The sequence below is a fragment of the Sparus aurata genome, chromosome 7 (assembly GCF_900880675.1).
Source record: "Sparus aurata chromosome 7, fSpaAur1.1, whole genome shotgun sequence".
NCBI classification, from domain to species: Eukaryota; Metazoa; Chordata; class Actinopteri; order Spariformes; family Sparidae; genus Sparus; species Sparus aurata.
Window position 1 is genome coordinate 31,737,488 of NC_044193.1, and position 24,060 is coordinate 31,761,547.

At 40.8% G+C, this 24,060-nt stretch overlaps 1 protein-coding gene across 2 annotated transcripts in view; it reads right to left on the reverse strand.

The window, feature by feature from the left end:
- LOC115584869 (voltage-gated potassium channel subunit beta-2-like) overlaps positions 1-2,114 on the reverse strand; it is a 68,547-nt gene extending 66,433 nt beyond the window's left edge. Inside the window, exon 1 of one of the 2 annotated variants that reach the window (XM_030422735.1) lies at positions 1,967-2,114. In XM_030422735.1, coding sequence (XP_030278595.1) covers positions 1,967-2,017 — 51 coding nt within the window. In that variant the 5' untranslated portion in view covers positions 2,018-2,114. The remainder of the gene's footprint in view (positions 1-1,966) is intronic. The other variant, XM_030422736.1, reaches the window with a different exon arrangement.
- Between the last annotated feature and the right edge of the window lie 21,946 nt (positions 2,115-24,060).

Sequence of the window (24,060 nt, forward strand, 5' to 3'; positions counted from 1 at the left end):
ATAGTTTCTTTTTTTACTGCTAATTATCTTGTGCATCCCGCCCTCTTCCAGGTGGTGTGGCTTGGGCATCACTTGGCGATGCCTCGCCTGCTCAGTCGTCTCCTGGATCCACACACTGTACACTTGTGATTTGTATCAGATATTCTGTCAATGCAACTTGTAAACTGTGATTTTGTTGTTCTTCTCTGTAATGCTGACATCTACTTCCTGTCTGTCCGTCCTGGGAGAGGGATCTACCTCTGTGGCTCTTCCTGAGGTTTCTTCCATCTTCTTTTCCTTACCCTGTTAAAAGGTTTTTTTTCTCAACATGGCAAGTTTTTTCTCACTTGAATCGAGGATCTCAGGACAGAGGATGTCTTTCACTGTACATATTGTAAAGTCCACTGAGGCACTGTGATTGTGATTTCAGGCTGTATATATAAAATTGATTTGATAGTTAGTCCTATCAAAGAGCGGGTTCTTCAGCATCAAATCATGGCTAGACTAAAGGTCACAAATGGGGCAGTGGATGTCACTTCAAAATGCTTCACAGAAACTGGTTCAGTTGTTTCCAAAGCACAATCGGGCATATTCAAAGTGACCACCCCATCAGAAGATCAATACATCAAGCTTAGTTCTGTGAGATAGAAAAGCAACCTCATTATTCAGATACAGAATTTGCTAAATTAAGACAAGACTCCATGGAGTCCTGGCTGTCATGTACTTTCCTCCACAGTCACCGGACTTCAACCCCACTGAACATTTAGGCAGCGGGCAGGCACACATATATAAATGCCGGCACATTAAACTTGCCTGCCGATGCTGAATTGAGGCGATGCAGGATGTGAGACACATAGAACGTGTGATGTTTTCTGGTCTATTTGGACGGTCCAGCACACAAACATCTGCTCTATTGGTTGTGACTGCAATTTTGCCAGTCAAAGTTCCCCAAAGTTGAACTCCAAGCAAAGCCAAGCTGCGGATTTGCTTCAGTACCAAACCCATTCACTCACATAGAATGGAAGTGAATGAGAGGCGAATGTTGATTTTGCACATGCGTGAACGCAGCCTTACCTGGGCTCCTGAGGACTAAGAAAGCTTTGTGACATCACAAGAAGCTTTGTGGTGCACTGTGAAATTGTGCTGGGATAACATGAGCTGGGATAACAAGTCCGTGCCAGCTCAAGTGCATGCTGTCTTTAAAGAAAAAGGGGGACATTCTAAATGCTAAGATATTCTGAAATAAATGGACAAATTCATGCTTTTTAATTGATCGCATCATTTGTCATGGAAAAAGTTGCTGTTTCAGTCAAAACAAATGCAAAATTGCAGTATCTAGTCACTGCACTGGGTGAGACACACAAACAGACATCATGTGCTTGAGATGTAACAGCACAAATGATGTGATGGGAACAAAACAATGTCTAAAATGACTTGGACATCAATAAAGAAACTTAAAGATGACCTTCCCAAAAACTCTCAGTCCGGCTCATCACGGGACTTTTTTGAATATTGAATTGACATCTTTTGGCCATGTCATTGTTCAGGGGGGACGATGGTATTAACTGTAAGAAAGACTGCAATAAGGGCTCGCAAGCTCAAAAACACAATTTATACTCATGTCTGTAATAACTTTACATTTCCATTAAATCCATCCTTTATGATGTCCTCAAATATGCAAATAAATCAAGAGTACATCTCTGCTGTCTCATTCTTTCTAACCCACTAGAGCACATATACCAGAAAATCCCCAACCACTCAATAATTTAAGATCTTCTTTCCACATCCTGATGACGAAAATAGAACATATCATCATCTGGAATAACAGCTGTGTCTTAAAAAGGAGAACAAGAGAAGAAGACATTGGAGAACTATCTTGCCACCACAATCTTCCCCTAAATGATCCTTACAGGTCTCCAGACACCGGCATCATCAACATCAATGCTTCAAACCCATTACCAGAAAAAACTATTGACAAGCTACTCACCCGAGCGGTTGGAGTTCGGCCGATGTAAGGGTTCTGGACTACACTGCTCATGATAGCGCTTGATGACGGCCAGCAGAAGAAAAATATGTTATACTCAGTCACGCAGAGCAGCTGCTGGACTGCTTTAAAAGTAGTTGTTGGAGGAGTAAATAAGGCTTTCCACTCCCTTCTACTCGGTCACATGGCACACAAAGGGCCCTATCAGCAACCCTGTCTGCACTGCAGAGGCCAGAAAATAATTTCACAGGTAAATTATTCATGTTGGCACTAAAACTAGCATCTGCACTAAAAGCGTGTGATTGTCTGAACAGCAGAAAGCAAATGCCTGTTTCAACAGTGATGTAACAAACTATATGTATGTATTAAAAGAAAACTACTCCTACTACCACTACTACTATTACTAGTAGGTAGAGAGTGCCATAGGTGTAGATTTGTGGATGTATGGTAGGGACATGTCAATGTTAGGGTACCTTGTTCTGGCACTTCATCTTCTTAAAATTTCAGTTGTAAAAAGTAAGCCTCCAAATATGACCAGCACTGCATCAAAGGAACAAGCTATTCAAAGACCTGGAAGCTGAAGAAACAGTTTTTACCCTGTGCACCTGGATACCTTGACTGAAATGTACTGGACTACACAACTGTCAAATGGAGCATTATAACAAACAGTAGAGGGCAGCAATACTCCATTGCAGCGTCTGTTATGTTGTTGTTGTCACTACAGTTCTACATACTGTAATATTTTCCCATGAATATTATGCCATTCTCTTGGTAGGTTTTGTTCAAACTAAGAAGATCTCACACAGTCTACTGTTTCAGCATAGCATCCTAACAGCATGGATGTGTAAAGATCCTCATCCCTTAAATATTCAAACATTTACCCAGCTTCCAAAAGGTATTTTTAAATATAGACGTTACGAGTTTGGTCAGTTTAGGGTTTAGTTTGTCTGATCTGGTGTACAAGCTTAAGCCGGTCTGATTTAATTTAAACCATTTTCATTATTAATGTTCCAGTGTTCTGGTGATGGCTGCTACCTTATCCAGATGTGCTACCAGACACCTTAACCTGTAGGTGAGGAGACAAACCACTTAAAGCAATAAATTAAGGCCAGAGATGGTGGTTGTATGAAATCTCTCTATAAACGCAAGGAATCTCTGTCTGTCTGTGTGTGTGTGTGTGTGTGTGTGTGTGTGTTCCTCAAATATCTCTGCGGATCAGGATTAGACTGACCTGAGACTTACAACATGGCTGCTGCGTGGTTCAGTGGTGTGCGACTTTGCATTTGTTTGGACTGCAATGATACTGTTGATAAATTATTTCATAAATGCTTTACAAATTCGCAAGCATTGTCCACCGGAGCCACCACAGTCACGTGCTCACCAGAGCCAATCACTGCAGAGCCCACTGCGACCCCCCACCTTAAGAAACAAGCAGATTTATACCTGCAGCGGCGCGAGCTGGACCGGGATTTTGCCGGCGGTTCTGTCCCGTTCTGTTCTGTGCATCTAAACTGACTGTTGTGGATTAATGAGATTAAACGAGTCCGGACTGAGTCTGTTCGGGTCTGAGGAGATCCGGAGACGCGCGGACAACAAAGTGGAATCGGAATCTGTGGATGTTCGTGTGTAGCTAGCTGCTAGCCGCTAGCCAACCTACACGGCCCACCTTCCGAGGCAACAGACCGGACCCACCGGCACGTCCAAAACCGGACTTAGGGTAAATAATGTCCGCCACGCTTTTTCGCGAACATTGCTGTCACGTTTGCTTTGTGTCTGGTGCAGAAGAAACGGTAAAAACGGGCTTTTGTCACGAAAGTGTCCAAGCAGCAAGTTAGGTTGTTGAGAAACAGGAAGTTGTGGAAGGGACGAAGGCGGATGAATGACAGGCAACAACGGTCGGTGTATAGACAGCGATATTGAGAGTTGAGAGATTTGTGACATTTAGCGTGTTAGTGTGTTATGTAGTGTTTGGTGTAGTGTGTTTAGTGTGTAGTGGAGTCGTTTTAATGAGTTTAACGAGTCAAAACAATGAGAAGATGCTGAATGTGGAGCAGGCAGTGCAGCTCTTCATTCAGCTGGAAGGAGCTCAGGCAGACCTGAGTATTGCCTGCATTTAAATGTAAATAGTTACATATAGCTTCGTAAATTTTTAAAATGTATGCACATATTTAGCAAACAACAATTTATATTTGCATTATAAGTAATAACATTTTTTTCTTTTAAACAGATTTGTGGTTTTCACTGTAAAAAAAACTAACTTTTTCCTACTTGGATTTTATGTTTTTTTTTTTGTGATTTTAGGTCCATTGTGTTAATACAGTTTGTCAAAATGAAAAAATAACTGTACAGTCACACATGTGAGGTTGTGCTGAAAATAATGACACCAAGTAAATAGTTTTTAGGGTGAAATATAATGGCAAAATCAAAAATAGTCAAAAACGGCCAATTATACCCTGGAATATCGGATTTCACAACAAACCTAAATATCCCTGATGTCCCACCTTCAAACACAGCCTCATTTGGCCATCCATGAATGCCTGCCATGACGGCCACGAGCCGGAAATGCAGCAACTAACGTGAGTACTTCAAAAACTTTATTTTTCATAAACTCTGTGTACACAAACAATGTTCTCAATGCTCGTGTTCATGAGTAGAGACCAGAGACCCTGGTGATGCTACGAGCAAAGTGTCATGTTGTGTCGAGTCTTCTTAATGTTCTAAAAATAGCGACATTGATGTCATCGTATCTCTGCCCCTAGCACTCCCGTTCAAAATTAACGTGCCCGATCATCTTCCCGTAAGTCTTAAGAGTGCCTCTATCGTCGTAAATATGCTTTTACACGAAGGTAAAATGTTACTTTTTGGCGAAAGTTTCACTTTAACAGATTAGGGAACAAGGTAAAAAAAAAAAAAAAAAAGCCCCATAAGTAAAAGCGAAAGACAGGGGAATCCCATGAGCTCTAATCTCTTTCGCTTTTCAAGCCCTAAAAGCGTATGTAGTGGAGGTAATTGGAGGTGACAGATAAGACAGAAAGTATTGTGCTTTGGTGTTATTATGTGAAGATTATAGAAGTACTGCCCTACTGTGCATGTCAGGCAAACATTCTTAATGAACAAGTCTAAATATATCAGGCTCAGTCCTGTTGAACAGGCACTCCTGTTAAGTGAATACTTTCTGAACTTTACCTCTTACAGTATGACAGCTGACACTGCCAAACCAAAGTGAAAATAGCAATGTTATCGTTTCATGCTCCTTCTTGCAGGTTATTCTCTGCATGTTGTTGACCCATAATATCTTTTGTATTCTTTTCAGGTGTAACCGGTCTGCCTGTAAAGAGGAAGGAAGGAACCTTGGCTTCCTCACTTCCACTGCAGCAGACTATAGTCTGGGGTCTGTTTCCATCTACTTCACATCTTTTTATGGGCTTTCTGAGGTTTCAGGTAGTCTGACTTTCTGTTTTATTTCTGTTAGTCTCAGCGTTTATAATGTTTTGTCAGGATTGAGGGTTGGAGCCACCCAGAACGGGCCTTTGTGGGGTCTTAGTGGCTTCCCTTCATTGCGTTCATTTAGCTGACTCATCAGAATTATGTTGCGATGTTTGCTTAATAAATTGAAATGTTCTCTTTTTGACTGCAACTCTGACTCCTCTAAGGTCTATGATAGGTCTCTTTTGTTGTAACAGTTATTAAACAGTATCATTAGCTGAAATTCCATTATTGGAACAATAACTTTCGTTACATTCTCTCATTTACCATCAGCACAACACATTTTCTGATCTGATGCTCATGTGATTAGGACTACGTCATCTGTTTGTGCTGTCAGAAACAGTTACAAATCAGTGCTGAAGATATATCTGTTCAATGAAAATGACTTGGCACTTGGTTAAGATTGACTATATTAAAGCACAAAAATTACTAGGTGAAGTTAAGCTGAGAAAGGTTTGATTTAAAAGGACTCCTTCATTAAGGTTGGAGGATCTCGGTAATAATATTAACAACCTGGTTAGTTTTAGGGAACAACTGATGTCTTGTTAACAGACACACTGTATGAAGGAATGAGGAAACAAACAGTGCTCTGCTGTGTGAAACTAAAAAGATTGGCTGACTCAGGAATCCACCTAAGCTAGACTATTGGTGCTCCATCATAATGTCACATGACTTCCTCTTTAACTGGTCATATGATTATGGGCTTTGTTTAGACAAAGTATTTTGGAGTACATGCTGACCAGTGTTGTAATTATATGGAGAATCAAGCCTCACCTCATTGGCACCCAGGAGAGAGCTGTGTGGTTTAGTGCAAAGGTAATTTGATTTTGGCATAACAAAATGTGTATCAATTGAGCTGTTAATATCTCTCCGTTTGGTACGTTTCAGTTACTCCAAACTAACGGATGTATTTTAATGGAGAAAATAAAAGCCCTGACACAGGAAGTGATTGTTGTTCTAACATATGGCCAAATGCACCTTGATCCTCCATGGAACACAAAGTACTCTGTCTGAAGGTGGATCATGTGAAATGCACAGCTGGTATCTACATTAACATCCAATGACAACTTTTGCTCTAATAACTACTTATATGTCTATTCTATTTGTTATGTCAATGTGTCACCGTTGTGGGTGGGGAACATGTTTAATGCTCTTTACTTTGCCCTGCTGAATTAGATGAGGATACGGTGGGAGGATGAAGGTACAGGAAGGATTTAAGCACTGACAAAGATGAGTCCTTGCCTGGATTAAGCCAGGAATACAATATTGAGGATTTTGATAGACCTTTATTTTGAAAGGTGAAAACGAAACTCGTTCCGTCCTTCCTTCCATGTTTAGGACACGAAGTGCGCAGTTTTGTTCGTCATACGGTATGTACTGTATTGTATTTTTTTTTTTTAAGCTGCTAACACATTGTCACACTGTTGAAGTGTGTGACGTCATGGCTCGTTTATTATACGTATGTTGTTTATTACAAGTTTGTTCATAAGTGTTTCTGCTGGTCGAGGCTAATCTTTTTGAAGTTAGAATAATGAAGTTTGACCCGGTGTGAAGGTCAGATCCTACAATTTGAAACACACAGCTGAGATACTGTTTACCTCTCACTTTTTCATTAATATAATATAGCTTATAATAAAAACATTAGATGATATAAAAGTAAAGCAAAGAATAAATGCAGCTGAATCCTCCTTCACACTGAGGGTTAAATTGAAACTCTAGCCAAAATGCAACATAGGGTCTTTTTGTGAATGTACCCGAGTCAAACATTCGTTAAAAAGCATAATTATGGCGAAAGCGCCACTTTTGAGTAGGGATGTAACAATATGAAAATTTCACATCGCGGTAATAGTGACAAAAATTATCACAGTTATTGGGATACCACGGTAATTTTAAAATATCTTCAAAATGCTGAAAAAAACACAGATAGACTGATAAATTGAAATAATTTCACCAAGATTTATATTTAAATAGATTTATTATATATCAATATAGTCCAAATCCAAAACCTTAACAAAACACTGCAAAACTAACAATAAATAAGTATAAAAGAATGTATCAAAACTGTGCAACATAAACCTTAAATACAGTAGAATGAGATGTATTGGCAGTAGCACTCGATTGGCCAGCAGAACCTCTCTGTGAAAAAAATGAATAGAAAATATTATTATTAATTATTACTGTTAATACTAAGGGTGCAACCAACAGATCACAAAACTCACAATTCAGATCATATCATGTCTGTTTGAAACAGGTTGGATAATTTTTTAGATTAAATATAAATACTCTATTTTGGCTCATCTCTATCTAGACACTTGTTATATTCACCATTTTATATTATTCTTTATATATAGTCTATTCTACAAATAATCCAAAAGTATTATATATTTCTGATATTACTGGCTGGATATATATATTGGCTGTCTGTCAGTGGACTGCACTGCAGTGGAGTCAGTCTGGTTGGTCAGATGGTTGCTGAGCCACAGGTAGTCGCTGCTCCGGTGAACGGAGCTGAGATGAAAGTCAGTCATCTCAGTCAGTTTGCGTTCACTACCTCAGTCGCCCCAGTACGTGTTTGTGTCAAATCCTCCTCACTGCAGCTCTGCATCAATATTTGGGGAATTATTAGGTCGACTTTAAAAAGTGTAATCTACAGTTAATAAGCGGTTCAGATAACGTGCCAAATCACGGATCAACTTTGTTCCGTTATACCACTATCTGGTCAGTTTACATTAGTGACAACAGAAAATTAGACAGAGCAAACTCAACATACACATACATCACCCAAGCTTAAGGTTAGCTTACCTTGCATTCGCTGAACAGTTGCGGGGGATGGTCGTTAAGATTTGGTACTCTTTGAAGACGGAAAAATGCCTAGAGGGCCGCTACTATCATGTCGTCTCCCCCCGCCATGTCTTCTTCACTACATAACAAGTGCACGCTGCGCATGCGAATCTCGCGAGTTTTCTACACCGTGGTTATCGACCGCAGTGGTTACCATGGTAATTAAAACTTAAACGGTAACCTTCACCGTCTGGAATTTTACCATGGTTTACTGTGACACCGGTAACCATTACATCCCCCCTTTTGAGATTGACAGTATTTTCGTTTTCGGTTCAAAATAATTTTCAATTGAGTGCTAGGGTCATATGTCAGCATCAAAAATTGCAAATTTTAAAACACTAAGAAGGCTCGACACAACATAAAACTTAGTATCGTAGTATCCCCAGGGTCTCTTCACATGAACACGAGCATTGAGAACATTGTTTGTGTACACAGAGTTTACTAAAAAGAAGGTTTTTAAACAACTCATGTTACCAGTTGTGTTTTCTGCTCGCCGTTGCCCTGCCAGTCGAGAATCTCCGAATGCGACATAACATCAAGGACAGTTAAGGTGGACCGCTCAGCATAGTTACATGTAAATGCACGGATAATTTGTTGTTTTGTCGTTAGTGAAAAACAATATTGACCTTGAAATTGAAAAAGGAGTCTCATATAAGAAACAGTACTAAAATCAAAAGCCGGATAACTCACGTGAGATCTCGTGTGGATAGTTGTTGCCAGAAGACAGTAGCATGCCACCTTACCTCTCCTCCAGGTTAGTAGTAGTAGACTTTGTGTATACAAACCAGTGTTGGGAAAGTTCACTTTCTACATGAAATAGTTCAAAGTTCAGTTCACACATTTTAAAATGAACTAGTTCAGTTCATAGTTCATAATTCAAAATTTTGAACTAAGTTTCAACACAGTTCCAAAAATGAACTAGTTCATAGTTCTTTTCTTTTTTTAATACTAGTGCATTGCCCGTAGGAAATATGTGTTCCTATAGAAAAGTGGGAGGTTAAGAAGCTTTTTCATGGATGGCCAAATGAGGCTGTGTTTGAAGGTGGGACGTCAGTGATATCTAGGTTTGTTGTGAAATCCGATATTCCAGGGTATAATTGGCCGTTTTTGACTATTTTTGATTTTGCTATTATATTTCACCCTAAAAACTATTTACTTGGTGTCATTATTTTCAGCACAACCTCACATGTGTGACTGTACAGTTATTTTTTCATTTTGACATACTGTATTAACACAATGGGCCTAAAATCACCAAAAAAAACATAAAATCCGAGTAGAAAAAGTGAGATTTTTTTACTGTGAAAACCACAAATATGTTTAACAAACCTTTTTTTTTTTTTTTTACTTATAATGCAAATATAAATTGTTGTTTGCTAAATATGTGCATACATTTAAAAAATGTATGAAGTTATATGTAACTATTTACATTGAAATGCAGGCAGTGCTCAGGGCTGCCTGAGCTCCCTCCAGCTGAATGAAGAGCTGCACTGCCTGTTCCACATTCAGCATCTTCTCATTGTTTTGACTCATTAAACAAAAAACCGACTCCACTACACACTTAACACACTACACCAAACGCCACATAACACACTGACTATACACTCCAGACACGCTAAATGTCACAAATCTCTCAACTCTCAATATCGTTGTCTATACACAGACTGTCCTGTCATTCATCTGCCTACGTCCCTCCCACAACTTCCTGTTCCTCAACAACCAAACTTGCTGCTTGGACACTTTCGTGACAAAAGCCCGCTTTTACCGTTTCTTCTGCACCAGACACAAAGCAAACGTGACGGCAATGTTTGCAAAAAAGCGTGGCAGACATTATTTACCCTAAGTCCCGTTTTGAACGTGCTGGTGGGTCCGGTCGCCTCGGGAGGTGGGCCGTGTAGGTTGGCTAGTGGCTAGCAGCTAGCAGCTAGCTACACACGAACATCCACAGATTCCGATTCCACTTTGTTGTCCGTGCATCTCCAGATCTCCTCCGGATCTCCCCCGAGAACAGACTCGGTCCGGACTCGTTTAGTCTCATTAATCCACAACAGTCAGTTTAGATGCACAGAACAGAACGGGACCGAACCGCCGGCAAAATCCCGGTCCAGCTCACGCCGCTGCAGGTATAAATCTGCTTGTTTCTTAAGACGGGGGGTCGCGGTGGGCTCTGCTGTGATTGGCTCTGGTGCGCACGTGACTGTGGTGGCTCCGGTGGACAATGCTCATGGAATTTGTAAAGCATTTATGAAATAATTTATTAACGGTATCATTGCAGTCCAAATAGCACACCCTTGAACCACGCAGCAGCCATGTTGAAACTCTCAGGTCAGTCTGATCCTGATCCGCAGAGATATTTGAGGAATACACACACACACACACACACACACACACACACACACACACAGACAGACAGACAGACAGACAGACAGAGGTTACTTGCTTTTATAGAGAGATGTTGCTGCGAGCTATTATTTTTCTAAATGATTGCCACAGCCCATATAGAACCACAGACAGCTATTTATCATTTTTAACACTGAAACTGCAGCTCTCCAACAATATTCTGCAAAACCAGGTTGTCCAGCTGTGGCTGGGAGATGAAGACAGCGGAGCCGCTATTGTATGCCGTTAATGTGATTTGGGTGGTAGAGGATCTGTTTTGGCTGCCGTGTCTTTTGATTTTTTATTTACTCGCACATACCTTGAAAGGCTGGCCTGGTGCTTTAGTTCAGGCTTGCTGTTGATGTTGTTGATGTACGGTGTTGCTTCTTGAAACTTGGTTGGCAAAGTTTACACAAAAAGGTCAGATTTTTCCCACCTGGATCATCACTGACCTTCTCATTAAATTGTTTTAAGTAATCATACAAAGATGCCGTATTAATGGTGGCGGCAGAGTCTGAGGTAGTGCTGCTGCCTTCATGTGTTTTTGCCTCCGTGCTTAGCATGTTGATGACGTATGCTGCGGTGCGACTCTGTGGAGGCTGGTGTTGCCAGTGTTATGTCCATTCAGGTCGAATTAATCTGTGTTCGTTTGGAAATGCCTCACTGCATGTTTGGTATGCAGCTGTTTCTGTCTGAAATAGTTAAGTTTCGTTTTGATCGAAAGTAAAGTGAGTTGCACAAACCTCTCGTCCAGCGTCCTTTTTATACACAAAAGCCAGACTGGGCTTTTTTCGCTACATATTAAGGCCTATTCACGGTGTGTTTTAGCTGGTTTTCGCCTGGAAGGCTCGATGGAAATCTGGCACTGTCTTGAACGAAGTTAAACTGTGAGAACGCGCCGTTCACAAACGCCAGAATGAACGCGTTCCCAATAACGTTCATCAGGCAGAAATACATGCGTTCAGTTCACGTTCGCCCAAAATATGAACGAGTTCATGAACGATCGTTCATTGAACGCGTTAATGCACAACACTGATACAAACAATGTTCTCAATGCTCAAGTTCATGTGTAGAGACCCTGGTTATTCTACGACCAAAGTTTCATGTTGTGTCGAGCCTTCTTAGTGTTTTAGAAATGGGGATATAGATTAGGGCTGCACGATATTGGAAAAAAATGATATTGTGTTTTTGTTTAACCCTGTGGTATATTGCGATATGAAAAAATACAGAAATTTTCATCAGATGACCTGAATAGCACTTTGTTATGCTGCACTACTGCTATCTTGTGGACAATTAACCTGCACTGATCTTACCTCTTTTTGTCGTACTGAGCTGTGTGGTACCGACTTAGATAGTCAAACAAATTAGTTGTGTAACCCCTGGTTGTGGCAACAGATGATAGGCACTGTCGACACACAATACATTTAGTCAATGTCATCCTTCTTGTTGCCAAAATAATTTCAGATAGTTGACGTTGCTTTTCTGTTTGGCACCAAGTCTTCGTTTTCGGCGATTTTCTCTTGTTCGTTGCTAATTTTTCAATGTTGTTACCAGCGACTCACTCCATGTGCAGGGGTGTGGTCTGCTTCGGCACATAGAATAAGAACTAATGTGATTGGTGGATTATGCGCATGCAGAGTCTGCAAAGTACCCTTGAAATTAGATGAGTTCATTTGCCTCCTACATTGTAAGCCCTGCGATATGACTATTGGGCACACGTATATCGCGATAACGATGCTCAAAAGATATATCGTGCAGCTCTAATATATAATATAAGATAATAAGATAATATATAATATATATACATATATATATACATACATATATGTGTGTATATATCAGGGTTCGTACGGGTGCTTGAAATCCTGGAAAGTGCTTGAATTTCAATGTTGTGTTTTCAAGGTCTGAAAAGTGCTTGGATTTTAGTTTAAGTGCTTGAAAGTGCCTGACATTATAACTCTGTGTCTTGGCAACATTGGGATCAGACTGGAAAATTTGCTTATTACAAGGAGAAATAAAATCAGTGTGTGTGTGTATCATCACACATGCAGCCTGGTAGCAATAGAGAAGGATGGCTGAGGAGAAGGTGAATTTGATGCAATTTGGACTGATGACACGTTCAATATTAATAAACTTTGATAAATAAGCGAACAGCTTATAATGTCAAAAAAGAAAATTACAGGCTCAGGTCTCTCTTTGTCTTGGTGCAAGTGTACCTGAAGAACACCAAGTGGCTTCCCTTTTTTTGGATAAAACTTTGTGTTCTCCTTTAATTTCTAAAGTTTTTGCTATTATGAAACATCATTTTAGATGTTGACAGCATAATACAATGTACATAATTGTGATAAAAAGTGAAAAAAATAATCACGAGTATATTCCTGTAGATATGTATTTTACCCCAGCGATAAGGTGCTGGAAAATTTTATAAATTACCCTTAAAAGTGCTTGAAAAGTGCTTGAATTTGACCTTGAAAAATGTGTACGAACCCTGATATATATATGTATATATATACACACACACATATATATATATACACACATATATGTATATGTATACATATATATGTATATATATATGTATATGTATATGTATATATAGGTATATATGTATATATAGAGATATATATATATATATATATATATATATATATATATATATATATATATATATACACACACATATATATATATATATATATATACACACATATATATATATATATATATATATATATATATATATATATATATATATATATATATATATGTATATATATTAAGGCTGTCAAACGATTTTTTAATCGCAATTAATCGCATTTTGTCCATAGTTAACTCGCGATTAATCGCAATTTAATCGCAATTTTTTGGGCACATTTCTTTCTGTTCTAGATGTACCTTAATGTATTTTTTCCATGTTCTTAATACTTTTAACATTATAAGAGAGGGCAAATATGCTTGCTTTATGAAAATGTTTATTAAACACTTCAATTCATGCAGGAAAATAAAAGGCTCAAAAAATATCCCCTCACACTAAATGGGAAAACATGGTGATGTCTGCTTTTGGCGAGGAGGGGGGGCTCTGCATCTGCCGTGTGTTTGGCTTGCAAATGATATTTGAGACTCGACAAACTTCAATGGTAACACATTTCATGTCGACAGTACGTGCAGATAACTTTTGTCCTATCGACCGAACCATCTGGCAGTAAGTTGAAAGTGAATTTGCCGTTCATAAGTCCTTTCTCCATTTACTTTCACTTTTGCTTTTCAGTCCACCGTGTTTTTCCCAAACGCCAACCCTGCTTCTTCTTCTTCTGATTCCCTTTCTTATTATTCTGCTACCCTCTGGATCAAGACTACAGGTGTCACCGACGGCCGTAAATCAAACAATGCGCGTTTCTTTTTTTTTTAATGCCGAGCATTAATCGCGCATTAAAAAAGGAGGATGTTGTGTTACCGAGTTATTAACGCGTTAACTTTGACAGCCCTCATATATATATATTCTCACGTACTGCCCTTTTCTGACTTTGAGCCCCTGCACCTCTATAATCATGTGCACGTCCCTGGTGGGGGTGATGTGTTCCCAGGACCGGGTGTGAGTTAGGAATCAGGCAGCTGAATTTTGGAAATACTGAAGTTTTTTTAGTCTTTGGTTGGGCAAACCGTGGAGACTGCTATTGGAGTAATCCAGTCTGGATGTAACGAAGGCATGAATGAGTGTTTCTGTGACAGAGTGAGAGAGAGAGGGGCAGAGTTTGGAGATGTCCTTAAAGTCCGTGTATAGCAAAATCAGCCATTTTCTTCTAAACACATTAAACAGGTCATAAATGTGTTTACTTAAAACATGTAAAACCCATTCGACCATTTAGAGTTTAATTTTGGAGCTAGGCTCAAAAAATGTTTTTCAACATTTCTGTGTTCAGGATTTAATGGGCAAGTCAGAAATCATGCAAATCATGCATATGATTTGCATAAACCCGGCCCTGCTGCGGAAGTGGTATAAATACGTTTAGCATTGCTTACAATAGTTTGCAGCTAGCTAACCAGCCAACCAGTCAGCTAACCAGTCATGTCTCCTCCAAATCGCTTGTGCATCTTTCCTAGATGCCACAGTGTGCAGGGTGACGGTGCTGTTAGCTTATTTAAGTTTCCTAAGGAGGACAACGTAAGGAAACGGTGGATTGATTTTGTCAAGAGGAGCTAACGTTACTGTGGGGAGTTAAACATCACCACCAACACCCGTCTATGCAGTGTCCACTTTACCCCTGATAGTTTCAGCAACTATCACCAGGTAATGTCTGGATTTCTGCAGAGTCCGTTGATGCTGGTCACTGGGCATAATGTGGCCGCCACAGCCGACCCTCTCCGTCCCACTGACAGCGGGTCCCACCGGCGGTATGTGGCGGTAGTATATGGGCCGCATTATTGGTGAGCCGTCCCAGTGTGAACGGATAATCCGGAGGCGTGGAGCGAGGGCATGTCGGTCTGACAGTCTGATAACTACACAGTTCCTTCACTCAACTAAATACAGAGAAATGTCCCACAAAGCAACGTTACAGGACTGAACAAAAGTAACGTAGTAACTGTAACTGTCTTTGGCAACTTATATGAGGAAAACAAATACCACAGCTGTATGTGGAGAAGCGTCTGTCCTCTTGTCTGTCCTCCGCCTGTCCTCCCGACTCTTCGTCACATTTCTGCTCATAAAACAACGTCTGTCACCGGCAAAGACTTTAACTCACCGAGTGTTTGTGACGAAAATAAATCACCACAAGCGCCAGCCCTCCTGACCGAGAACTCAGGGAGCTTTCCCCCAGAAAACAGCTTCTGTCCCCGCGACTGACAGAGTCAGACAGCATCCTGTTTACTGATGGTGATTATGTATAATTAGGTAATTTAGCGCGAAAAACTTAACTCCGTCACTTTCCAGGATGTTTGGTGGGTCAGGATCTTAATCACTACACATTATAACAGCATCCATATGATTATAAACTGTCCACGGGTTTAGATAGACAAGGGCAACACCTGGAGAAACACCGACGTCATTAACATGATGTGTACCGTCACGCTGTAGGCTGCGTCCTTGTGCAGTACACGGAAGCGCCATCTGACAGCACAGTGATAATCTTCAGGTAATATTTTATGTGCACCAATATAGCTATGACAAGGAATTACATGTAGACTGGGGTTTTACGTTTGTGTGTAATGTAAAACATAGACTGTGAGGAACGAGGCTGAGCACTATCAGTGTCTGACTCAGTGTCAGTTTCTGGCTCTGATGGCTCAAACAGGTCCAGCTGGGTCTGTCCGATGATGCTGTTAGCTTCCATTGTTACTGTAGGTTGCGTCCTTGTACAGTACACGGAGGCGGCTCCCCTCCCTGCGTGGGCGTGGTTCCAGCGCCTCTAACTGACACCCCCAGTGTTTCACAGCAGAGAGAAGTGCTTGTTTTTCCATGATTTTGAGACCTAATTTTATTACTTGGCAATTTTTTTTATCTTTCAAATTTGGCTCAGTGGTCAATGACACATGTTTCTGTGGTGTGACGAACTCATAACAAAAATTTATTTCTGCTTTACACGGACTTTAAGATGGAAGAAGGCTGTTTTTGTGATGTTTTTGATATGTGAGTCAAAGCAGAGGGTGTAGTCTGAGATGATACCTAAATTTCTAACTTCAGCAACAGTGGATGTGATGAAACCAGAGATGGAGAAGCTCAGATGGGAGGTGGCTGGAGAAGCAATGAGGATGGCCTCAGATTTGTCCTGGTTGAGTTTAAGGTAGTTGTAATTCATCCAGTTGTTTATATCATGAAGGCAGTCAATCAGGTTGGATGGTGGTAGAGTGTCTTGATGGTTTTGTGTGAATGTATAGTTGTGTCTTATCAGCATATCAGTGAAAGTTGAGGCCATGCCGGCGGATAATGTGACCAAGCGGAAGAATGATGAAAAGTAATGGGCCAAGAACTGAGCCCTGTGGAACACCATGAGAAAGGGGAGATTTGGGAGACTTAAAGCTGCGTATTGACACAAACTGTTGTCTGGCTGTGAGGGAGGACTTGAACCATGAAAGTAAGGTGCCAGTGGTGCCAAGCAGTGTTTCAGTGTCAAAGGCAGCAGTGAGATCCAGGAGGATGAGTATGTTCAGGTGACCAGAGTCCATAGTTAAAAGCAGGTCATTGATGACCTTGGTTATTGCAGTTTCTGTACTGTGTTTTTCCCTAAAACCAGATTGAAACTCTTCCCATAGGTTGTAGTGTGACATATGGACCTGCAGCTGACTAACAACGGTGCATTCAAGGAGTTTGGCGAGAAAAGGGAGATTGGAGATTGGTCTGTAGTTGTTAAAGTCCTCCTGGTCAGTTCCAGGTTTTTTCAGTATTGGGGTCACAGCAGCAGTTTTTAGACATGAGGGAACTGAACCAGACTGAAGAGATGTGTTAATGATTTTTGTCAGCAGGGGACAGAGCACAGGTAGACATGATTTCGTCAGGGAAGTGGGCACGGGGTCCAGAAGGCACGTAGTGCCTCATTAACAAGGCCCGAATCCCCCACTGACACTGATTCTTATACACACCCTATGTATATGCATTACATTAATGCACTCCCTTCTTCTGTACAGTTTTCCTATCTTTTCTCATCTTTCTTGTCTTTATTTATCCATGTTTTTTTTTAAGTTCTTTATTCTTGTGTGATTTTTGTTTGACTTGTATATTTTTTGTGTAATTTATATATTTATCTTTTTATTCTTTGTGTGATTGTATATTTTAAGCACCATTCACTGCATGAACAGTGGGATTTTCGTCAGTATGCGGCACTGTAGATTGACGTGGAATTTCAGGTTTGCGGCAATTTGCAGGCAACACTGAAAACTGCCGTGAATTGTCGGAAATTGACGTGGGCCTTGCTTGGCAGTTGTCCCCCCATGACCCCCCTCCCCCTGATTCTAGGGGAGGCTTTAACATGTAATTGAAAATGCTGTGAGCTATACGAATGCAAATCAGGGTAGCAGGGGGAGTTCTACCCCAGGTGACCTTTTTCTAAGAGGTGTTAACTTCATTTTAAGAAAATCTCTGGTATAAATAGATGAGGCTCAGTATTGCCTAATTATAGACCCTTATATTTTAGCTTGAATGGATTTATTTAATGAAAGTATGCTAGATTAATTACTGTGTATGTCATTAGCAATGGCCAATGTTATGTAAAAAAGGTTATTTATTATTTTCTCTCTCTCTCTCTCCTGGGAACAAGTTAAAGATAAAACGCCAGTTGTTAAGAAGTTAAAATTTGCATGAAATATTTTGAGATAACCAAGATATTAAAATATATATATAAAAAAAGCATTTCTATAATTTCATGGGTTCTGAATCTTTTAAAAGCAGTTGAAAAGTAATTCTTATTGTGTGTGAGAGTTCATGACCTGTAAGAGTTTTTACACTTCCGGGTTGACCGGAGCGTGAGTGACGACAAAGAAGGAGCGGAGAGTTAATGGCGTCGAGCCGCTGACAGTGGACTGTGTGTGTCGTCGTCAGTGTCGTGTTTTATCACTAACAGACTGAACTGTACGACGTGCTGTGAGTGTGTGAGTTGGACTCTCCATCGCAGTCGAAGTGTTTGTGTTTTATTGGACACGAAGCAAGTTCGGCTAAGCTAGCTAGCAGGAGCTAGGCTAGCGGCCCGGCCATTGTCGAGAGGACGTCTGCGCGGACGGGAGAAGCTTTGCCGGGTCGCCACGAAGAATGTTGCCGACGGACGGAGCTTCGCTGCCGCAGAGGGACACGGAGGTTTATCGCTGCGGGCATTTTGTTTTCACAGACTAAACTCGCCTCATAACAAGGCCGCGACCTCCTTTTAGCTCGGAGCCACGTCTGCAAGTCCAGATTTACACGATGCCGATAATGACGCCATTGTGTGTAAGTAACTGTTACTGTTTTCTCCCTCGTTTAATTTTACTGTGACTTACGTTTCTTTATTCATACCAGTCTTTTTAATTGTTTTCCAGCTGCCTGTAAGACATTACGAGACAGTACGCAGGACAACAAACAACCAGATCTTGCATCGCAGGCGGAGGCTGTGAGGAGTTCAGCTCGGAGTCGATCGAGGACAAAGAGGGTAAGATTTATTAGATTAGATCCGTTTTTGGTCAATGTGACTATTATTCTAATAAACAATATGTGTTGTGTCCATACGCAGTGCATCGCGCAGTACTGATCGTCTTTATTGATTGTTTTTACAGCTGCTGGAAGCGAGACAGAGTGCTAGCTGAGGATGAGGTGGACTTTTCGAAGTGCGCCGCAATGGACCTGATGTCTGAGGAGGAAGACGGCACAAGATGGCGGGTGTCTGGATGAATTTTGCGACCTCCGTCCTTTCGCAGCCGGGAGCTCACCGAGCTCTGCGTCACACTGCTGTCACATGAGAGGCGATTCCGAAGGACAGGGCAGCGCACCACAGACGTCTGCAAAAACAGACACTTCGGTGCTGTAGGATTTGGGCCTCTTGTGAGCTTCCCGTTTGTTGTGTGTGCAAATTATGCTCTGTACATGCTGTGTGTTTGTGCTAATAAAACTCTTTGAATAAACAACTCCTTCCTGGCAAATGTTCCTTTCCTCAGTACATTCATTCATGTCATTGATGATATCATAAATATAAATGAATGAATAAATCATATAAATATAGATATATATATATATAGATATATATATATATAGATATATATACATATATATATATATATATATATATATATATATATATATATATATATATATATATATATATATTTTCCCACCGGGGTTTACATTTATAATGACCCAGGGTGACCAATCACGAGTGATTTTGCTTGTTTATGAGTAGTGGTTTCATCCAATACTGAGTGAGGATATTCAAGCCTGCCCACACATTCTCTGGCCAGGCGTGGTTTCGCTGCTATTCATATGCAAATTAGAGGCGTTCGCACCTCCGGGAGCTCCGCTGACGTCATGGTTCGTTTCTGACAATTTTCGGCACAGACAAACGCCACGTTCACAGCCTGTAAATTGACGTCAACTGCCGAAAATTAGGGAGATTTTCGGCAGTTACAGATTCCTGTAGGTTATAGTACGAGATGCATGTAGATGCTGAGGGGGTGCAGGGAGTGAGATATTAAATAGGACAGCCCTGTGGTCCGATACTGCAAGAACCATGCCATTATGGATTCACTAAAAAAAGACAAAATATACTTTCAGACTTCAGACTTCCAACTGTGAATCAGTTATAGTAACAAGTAGAAACTTCAGAGTAATCTTTTTATATTCAATATTAGTTAGACTGTATTTAGGGGGCCAAGCCCGAGGGGCCGAGGGAACGCGCATGCAAGCAGACTCGTTTCCTAGGACCATCGGTGCTAGGAACCCTATTGTAATTGTAAGATTTTTATTTTTATGTTTCTCGGGCTAAAAGTGGTGCTGCAGGCTAAACCGTGCAAGGGAGGGCGGTGCAATTTGGAGGGTTGGTCCAGATTCCTGCGAATATCTCAGACACAAAAAACTACATATATCCGCCTGCAGGGGGCGCTATAACCTAGGCCAACACGTTTTTGCCTATAACTCCCACACCGTATGTCGCACATTCAAAAACCTTGTATCCCCAGATTCCCTGAATGGAGCTGAATCACTTTGCGATTGGCCACGCCCACTTTCGCCTGGAAAGTTTTTTTCACTAAATTGCAAAAACTGGAAAACCTACTTTTTCAAACTCCTCTTTGGGATTTTGTCCGATCTGCATGAAACTTGGCACGTACACTCTTCAGCTGGACCTGATCTAAAGTTATCAAAAGATTTTTGCTTGGTCAAAAAATGCGTTAATTATTAACTAACACATTTCTGTAGCTAGCTATAAAAATGTGCTTGATGTTTGATATCTCGGTCAAACTAAATGCGATTAACAACAATTTTGAGATCCTTGCTTGCCATGAGACTGGGAAGGGATGACCCGAATTTTACGAATTTTAGCCACTAGGGGGTGCTAAAAATATCAGAAGTTTATATCTCTTGAACGGCTACACAGATTTTTACGAAATTTGGTGGGTATGATGTAGTGCCAATCCTGAGGCCATATCTTGAAGGTGGTCATAACTGGATACAAGATAAACAACAAACATTAATTTCAGCCATACTATTATGCTGAGAGCTTTGAAATTTATATGGTACATATAGAATAGGACACAGTTCTTCCATACCAAAAATTGCACATGTCCTCCACTAGGTGGCGCTATAATGGATGCGATTGCGTTTTTGCCTGTAACTTCCACATTATAAATAACACATTTGCAAACCTTATATCTATATCTTCCCTGGATAGAGCTGGGTTTTCTGACATAGGACACACCCACTTCTGCTGCACAATTTGTTCGCTAAATCACCACATATGCAAAACCTACTTTTTCGAACTACTCCTTGGGATTTTGTCCGATCTGCGTGAAACTTGGCACGTACACTCTTCAGCTGGACCTGATCTAAAGTTATCAAAAGAATTTTGCTCGGTCAAAAAATGCGCAGATTATTAACGAACAAATTTCTGTAGCTAGCTATAAAAATGCAAAATGTTTGACATCTTGGTCAAACTAAATGCTATTAACACCAAATTTACGTGATACCCTGTACAAAGTATCGCGACATGCTAATTTAGCCTGTCACCGCTGATTTCATTTCAACCAGGGGCGTCGCACCCGTGGGGGATGTGTGTGTTTTAACACCCACACTTTTCCCGGTGAGAGGGTTCAACAGCCACACTTTTTCTGCAGTTTTGCACAAACGCTTTACTGCGGCTGGAGTCACTTTCTCCAGCTGCTCTAGTCTGCGCTCGTTGCAGCTGCCTCCTCTCTCCTCCCTCTCCTGTTGCTGCTTCAAACATGCCACCGGCTTTGGGACTGACCAGCTGATGATTGGCTGTTCTGCCTTAAGTCCCGCCTCTCTTGCTGTGTTAGATTTATTGTTCAGCTCGTGCTGATGAGGCGGGATCTGCCGTAAAATACCAAATAATAGCCGGGCGTGTATTTGTCTCAACCACTTAACAGACCAGGCGTTTATTTGGGACAGGCGTTTAATTCCCTCCTCACAAAAATCTGGGATGAAAATGTCACAAACTTCTCCAGCTTCTCTGTGAATTCTCTGGAAACGGAGAGCAACAAAAAACAATGTCTGTAACGTTCTCTGATGATTATAAACGTTGATTACTCCTGATACGTTCAGTATACAGGTCGACACCAAACCACATGATGTGTTTTATAATGTTTTTATGTGTTTACAGCTGCTGATGGATGGAACGCTGTTACTGTGATGACATATGACAGTTAAATATTTAATCTGTCTTTAATAACCACATCCTGACATGTAACTGTCAGATCCACACATCCATCCCCCGCACTTTTGAAAAGCTTGCTACACCTCTGATTTCAACAATTAAAAATACGAACTTCATAGTAAATAAACCCACGTTTCCACTGCTCGATGCTGTGCTCATTCATGTCGATTATGTTTTAACGTTTAGGGGACGTGCTGTAATGAAATAAATAAAACATAATCCGGTGGTGGTGATGAAAAATACATTGAATGGCAGCCGCCATTTTGTTATGCCCAAACGGCGTCTGCGCATACATCGCGCTTCCAACGAGATCCCGTTTTTTCTCGAGTAAGCAGGAAAAAGAGAACGCAAAAATGCCACCAAAGAAAAAGATAAAACCTATTGCAGGTCAGCAGACTATTTGAATTTTGGTTATTTTTTCTTTTGGTGCTATTTATGTTGCTACAAAAATGCTGTTTGATTTGACTGTCATGTGTCATCCCACTGACAGTTGTTTTGCAGTAAACCTTTCAGATTTGGAATTTTATTTGTTTAATTTCAGATACATTTTGAACATACATGAATATATCCGTTTATTATAACCATATCATACCACCATCAAAGGAGTTTAACATGCAATAAAAATTAGGAAATAGAATAATATAAGAAAGAAATACATTTTTTTAACTGGGGAGTCGGGACCCATTGAATTTCCCAGGGACCCACTCAACTCACCACCTGTGGGTCCCGGGGACTCACTACATTGAAAACCGATCAACATCACTGTACTTGGTAACCATGACACTGGGAAGGGATGATCGGAATTTGGTGAATTTTGGCCACTAGGGGGTGCTAAAAGTATGGGAAAGTTCATATCTCCTGAGGCCATATCTTGAAGGTGGTCATGACTGGTCAATGTGGGCGTGATTTAGTTCAACAAATCCAAATCGGCACACATTCAGCCTTTTGCACTTCCAGTGCACTTACCATTACAGCGAATACCACAGCTCAGATGTTGGCCTGTGTCCTCACTTTGCCTCGAGCCCGTCATCCTTTGGGGCCAACTTCCGTGGGCACTGCGGCGCGGGGTCCGAGTCGTGCGGGGGCTTGGCCCCCATTCGTAACTGCTTGCAGTTCTAGTTGTTATTAGTATCATTACCTTTTTATACTCCAGTATCTATAAACTCTTTGTTTTCAAGCCTTACAGTTTTGTAATGAATACAAACACATTGCTATTCAAAGAATCAGTTAGGCTAGTCTAAATTCCCCTGATCCATTTATCTTGATGAGCCTCTACAGCTCTGAGGCAATCACTAAACTCTCCTATAGAATTATGTGTAGATGGAGTTTAAAGGCTCACAGGTAGAATTGTCACTTTCCCTCTCTGTCATTTGCTGTGAATGTGACACAGACCTCCTATCAGGCAGAGGAGAACAACAACATCACACTGGAGTGGATGTTCACAACCAAAGCTGACAGTTCCCCTAACTCCCTTTTCATCTACTGAGAACTGATCACAGAGACTCAGTTTTGTATCATATACACAAAGGTGTTGAGGTCCCAGACTCTCAGGATCAGTTGCAGGACGAGTCCAGTGTGACAAAGACTTCCCCAGAGAAGGACGAATCAGACTTCTTCTGTCCAGACTGAAGACTAATGTCTTGGGCCTGTACCTGTGTGAAGTGTTGACAAATTATGGGAGCTTTGACAAATGCCGGCTTAGTGTCACTGGTAAGTTGATTAAATAGAACTCAGTAGAACTTTCTTAACAGGTTGAATACAGCAGCTTTTTGGGATAAATAAGAACCTGAGAGGAAGTGTTTTGGACAACCACAATCCTTCCACACTTTCCCATAATATCTGGGGAAAATGTCAAACTTAATATGTTGTGGATATTTTGTTTGTTTTCTTAGTGTTTTTCTTCACATGTATGAAACAGATCTGTTTGCTCTGTTTACAGCAGTAAGGAATTGGCAAGAATCTGAGGGACCAAACACAGCAGGTCGGAGGAGAATCGGCCTCTACTGTGGACTGGGACTGACAACAGCAGCAGCAGCAGCTGTGCTGGTTGTTTGT